General features: G+C 50.9%; 1 protein-coding gene across 7 annotated transcripts in view; it reads left to right on the forward strand.

Moving 5' to 3' along the window:
* nfyc (nuclear transcription factor Y, gamma) overlaps positions 1 to 5000 on the forward strand; it is a 31028-nt gene that overhangs the window by 15275 nt on the left and 10753 nt on the right. For 4 of the 7 annotated variants that reach the window (XM_062528774.1, XM_062528780.1, XM_062528773.1 and 1 more), the window contains exons 2-4: positions 195 to 301; positions 885 to 956; positions 2865 to 2978. In XM_062528774.1, the coding sequence (XP_062384758.1) occupies positions 203 to 301; positions 885 to 956; positions 2865 to 2978 (285 nt within the window). In that variant the 5' untranslated portion in view covers positions 195 to 202. The remainder of the gene's footprint in view (positions 1 to 194; positions 302 to 884; positions 957 to 2864; positions 2979 to 5000) is intronic. The other 3 variants (XM_062528777.1, XM_062528776.1, XM_062528779.1) reach the window with 1 other exon arrangement.

The following is a 5000-nucleotide window of genomic DNA, read 5'->3' on the forward strand; positions in this document are numbered from 1 at the left end:
GGACGCCGAGGTCGTTGGTCTGCGAGCGGTCCGCATGCGACTGTGGGGGTCGTCTCTGCCGGGACGTTTGCACGTTGAGGGCTCACGGTTATCTAACAGAAAATGGACGCCTGTCTCGGTGTACTTTTATCTCCTTGTGATCGTAAGGATAATGATTTTGTTTCTCTCTCTCTCTCTCTCTCTCTCTCTCGCAGAAGCGGTCATGTCTGCAGACTCCTTCGGAGCAGGTGGCAGCGATGCCCAACAGAGCCTGCAGTCCTTCTGGCCCAGAGTCATGGAGGAGATCAGGAACCTCACTGTGGTACGTACTACTCCAATATACACACACACACACACACACACACACACACACACACAGAGAGAGACTCTCCACATATAAGCAAGTTATTACACAAAAATAAAAAACACACCTACAGTCATTCCAACTTTAAGTGTGATCACCTATTTGAACTCCGCTCCATGATCCAACACACCCATACACACCTAAAATTGTAGGTTATCCGAGCTAAGTGCAGAGTGAGAATATAGAGTGCTGCACGCCTGCACCATCAAAAATAACACCCCTGGAGACACACATTTCAGTGCTAGACAGTGCGGGACTGTTGATGCTGATGACAAGTGAAGGCTCGGAGGGCAGCTGCTACACACGCACACACACACACACACACACACACACACACACACACACACACACACACACACACACACACACACACAGAGAGAGAGAGAGAAATGCCACACATAGTTATCCTTCAGACATTGTTAAGTTCATCAACACGCATGCAACACAGGGAGATTCTCTCTCTCTCTCTCTCACACACACACACACACACCCACACACCCAGCCAACCCTCCCCCTAACGCCTTGGTCCCGTTTGTTCCAGAAGGATTTTCGCGTGCAGGAGCTTCCATTGGCCCGCATAAAGAAAATCATGAAACTGGATGAGGATGTGAAGGTAAATGACACAACACCAATCCCACCCCCCCCACCCCCAATCCAGAGAGTCTGCTAGAAAAACTCGTCTCAGCCGGCAGCCAGAGACACCTCGCCGACCACAGACCTGACCACCCCCACGCAGCCTACTCGTTCAGTTCCGCCTAGCACCTATTCACGAGGGCCTCAGAGAGAAGTGGAAGTTGCGATATGACTGATGAAAAGCTGAGATCAACATCCTCTTCACTATTTTCTCACCGAGTCATCCGTTGATTTTGATCTTTTATTGAAGCGGACGCGGGGGGCAGAAATGTCGGTATTGTTTTTCGATACGCGTGACGCTCGATTGCTCGTCGGTACTCGCTCGAGCGGGACGAACTTGGGCGTGGGACGTGGGACTTTTTGTACCGTTGCTCGTTTCCATCGTTGCTTGGCTGGCCAAGCCCTGTTAACAGCTGCAGTTTCACCACAGTGAAGCCCTGAGAGAGAGCAGTGCAGTGGTGCAGGACTAGCTGAGGGACGACGGATGGCGTTTCTTCAGGCCGCTCTCGTCTCAAACTGCGAGAGTTTTTAAATCAGTCATGTAAGTAGCTAACGGCCCGTGCTAACGGCCAGGGTCACTGATGTCACGGCGGTGAGGGGTGTATTGAATTGGGACCAGTGGGGTTGTTGGGACGAGGCCAGCTCTGTAAGACTGAGCTTAATCCCCCAGTGAAGAGTACTTCTGCAGGCACTCAGGGGGACGTCTGACTCCCTCCCTCCCCCCCCAATCCTACCAGCAGCTGGGGGGGGGGCACCCTCAGATCCACTGTCGCAACCAGCAGTCTCAAGGGCTCCTTCATAGAGACACACAGGCATCTTTTGTTCTGCGCTTATGAAATGCGGCGGCTGGATGTATCTTTAGAACTACGAATCGGCCCGAATAATATCAAACAGCAGGAGACTGCACTGCACATCACTGGGCTTCATTTGCACTGAGCCATTTGCGACGTTCGCCATTTAGTGCTTGAAGTGAGGAAGTGGATGAGCACAGAATGATCTGCTGAAGATCACGGCTTGGTCGACTCGGCACGGCTGTGGCCTTAAAACGGCGTGTAGTGCAGACTTCCTACAAGTCATGCTGTGTGTGTGTGTGTGTGTGTGTGTGTGTCTGTATGTGTGTGTGTGTGTCTGTCTGTGTGTCATCGTGGGTGTGTCTGCGTGGGTGAAATAGTTCGGCGCGGTGTCCACCGGCCTAAAATAACGCGCAGCTTATGTAGCCAAGAGGTTAAACTCATCCTGAAATGCCAAGGCAATTAAGAGCTCAAGGAAAGGCCAGGGAGAAGAGCGCTGGAGAAGAGAGCAGAGGAGACTGAAGGAGCAAACCCTGCATCAGAGCACCACCACACAACCCCACCCCACTTCACCCCACCCCACCCCACCCCACTTCACCCCCCCACCCCGCTCTCCAACCCCCACTCCACCTCCCCCTCCCCGTCGCCCTCCACGGGGTCTGCGTACGTGAGGCTCTCCGATCACGTTTGCAGAGCTTTGGTCCAAACACACTGGCGGTTCTAGGAAAGGATCCGTGTGTGTTTTTCCCTGGAAGCTGAACTCCTGACCTTTGGTGCAGCCGCTGCTGGGTGTCACTACTAGAGCAGATGAAGAGTCCCCTCTTTTTCTCTCTCTTTCTTTCTTTCTTTTGAGCTTTCCTTGTTTGTCTTTCGATCTCTTATTTCTTTTTGTTTGTCTTTTTTCTGTCTGTGTGAATATTTATGTACTTAACTATATGTATATCCTCACTTCATGTTGAACATCTCTTCAGTGTTTTAGTTTGTGTTAATCCTTATCTGTGGTAGGTTTGAGGGTGCATAGGTATACGATGGCGTGGAATTTTGGCTTTTGCCCTTTTACTTGTGTTTGGTGTTAATGCGTGTGTGTTCTCCCTCAGATGATCAGTGCAGAGGCTCCAGTGCTGTTTGCCAAAGCTGCTCAGATCTTCATCACAGAGCTCACCCTCAGAGCCTGGATCCACACCGAGGACAACAAGAGGCGCACCCTGCAAGTGAGTGACCCCTGACCTCCTCGCCCTTTCACCTCTGACCCCCTGAGATCTGGTGCGCCCATTCATGCCATGCCACATGATTTTGAGTGGCTACCCTGTGCTTGTTCTGTGACTATTGACCATCACAGTGACCATCATACTCTGTGTGCCTTTTGTTTGTGCGAGCGGACACACATGTACACACATGTACACACATGTACACACACCCAATTTACTATATGCCTTATTTACCCATGTGCACTCACACTCATAGACCATGCACACGCACAGCCCTGTCCTCACTTACACACTGACGAGGAGCACACACACAGTAGCACACTAGTAGGCAGGGACAGGCCGAGCCACTGCTCCTCCACATGTCAGATCCTTACACTTCACTCCCCGGGGGTCTATCAGCTTAATTCCTGCACGCTCCGTTTGTGTGTGTGTGTGCGTGTGTGTGTGCGCACGCACACACGTATCCCCTCTGCTCGACTTGCCTCCAAAAGTGCAGTACCAGTGACCCACTTTTCCACCATCCCATTTTGCCTGCTCCTGTCCCGGAGCGTCGGCAGAGCAGCTCGGATCCCGGAATGACATTCTGGAAGCGTTCCGTCGCAGCTCTAGGCCAGGGCTGCAGACCACCCCAAAGAAAGAGACAGAGAGAGAGAGGGAGGGAAAGAGTGTTTGATTATTTGTGTCTTTGTTTTTCATGTGCGCAAGTGTGTGAATATTATATATTATTAATATTAATATATTATTATTAGCATTATTATTTTTGTGTAAGTGTTTGTCTGGCGTGACAAATGATTAGGGGCGCCCAAACACACGCATTCTCATAAGCGTGCAAACACACACACACACACACCCACACACACACACACACACACACACACACACGAACGAACACACACACACACACACACACACACACACGAACGAACACACACACACACACACACACGTTGGTCCTGACAAAGGTCTCCGCTCTGCTCGAGTGAGAAAGCACTTAGCTGCTTTTCCCTGCACACTCCCGACAACTCTCTCAGCACAGCCACGCTGGGCCACATCAGCTCTGCTGCACAAACACACGCTGCAGGACAATGCCGTCACACAGGGTTTCTGGCGGCCCCTTTCAAGCCAATTTATATTGTTTATTCTTCTTTAAAACGGCTAGTAAAGAGTAATGGTGAATAATAGCAATAAACATAGAGTTTACGTATACAAATACAAATATTTGTTCAGTTCGTGCAGTTCTACAAATCAAAAGCGAAAGAGATTGTGTGTGTGTGTGCGTGCTTGTCCCGCACACCCTATTGTTCGCACAATGACGCCGATCAGTGTCCCCACGACAACGCTCATCAATAGAACAACTGCGGTCATGACCAGCCCACCCCCCTGTCTCCAGATATTAATCACTAGGGCTAAAAATAGCGCTAGCCCTGTGTAGCGGGGCGGTGGGCTAGCGGTGGGTGGTCGGCAGGAGCCAATAGCCGGTGTATGGAAAACCCCACAGGGGAGCGAGCGGCCTCATCAGGCCCTGGCACAAGCACAGCCACTAGGCCATGAGCTCAACCATCCCCCCCCCCCCCCCTCCAGCTCTCTCAGGGCCCGATATTATTGCCTCTCTGCCAGCTTGCTCAGCAGGCACCAACAGGAGTGTTTGTGTGCACAAATAATGTTTCTTTGTAGTTCTCCTGTATGGATGATCGCTTGAAGAGTGTTTTGTGTGTTTTTGAAGAGTGTGTTGTGTTTTTAAAAGTGTATGCGTGTGGCAGGGGGGAGGAGGAGGGGAGGATGGTGCAGTTGTTTTTCACAATACTTCATGAGTCATCTGGTGGGGAAATAATATGCAAAAGATATGCACAGTCGACACAAGCGCCACAGACGACAGAGCCAACGGCTCTCTCTCTGGATGGTAGGACTGGGACACCAACGCCTTCTTCTCACACACTCTGACAGGGATGCACATTTGATGTTTAATGGGTTTAAACGGCGTCCCCGTGTCCTTTTTGTGTGTTAATGTATGGGTGACACGTGTCA

The sequence above is a fragment of the Sardina pilchardus genome, chromosome 24, assembly GCF_963854185.1.
Source record: "Sardina pilchardus chromosome 24, fSarPil1.1, whole genome shotgun sequence".
Lineage (NCBI taxonomy): Eukaryota > Metazoa > Chordata > Actinopteri > Clupeiformes > Clupeidae > Sardina > Sardina pilchardus.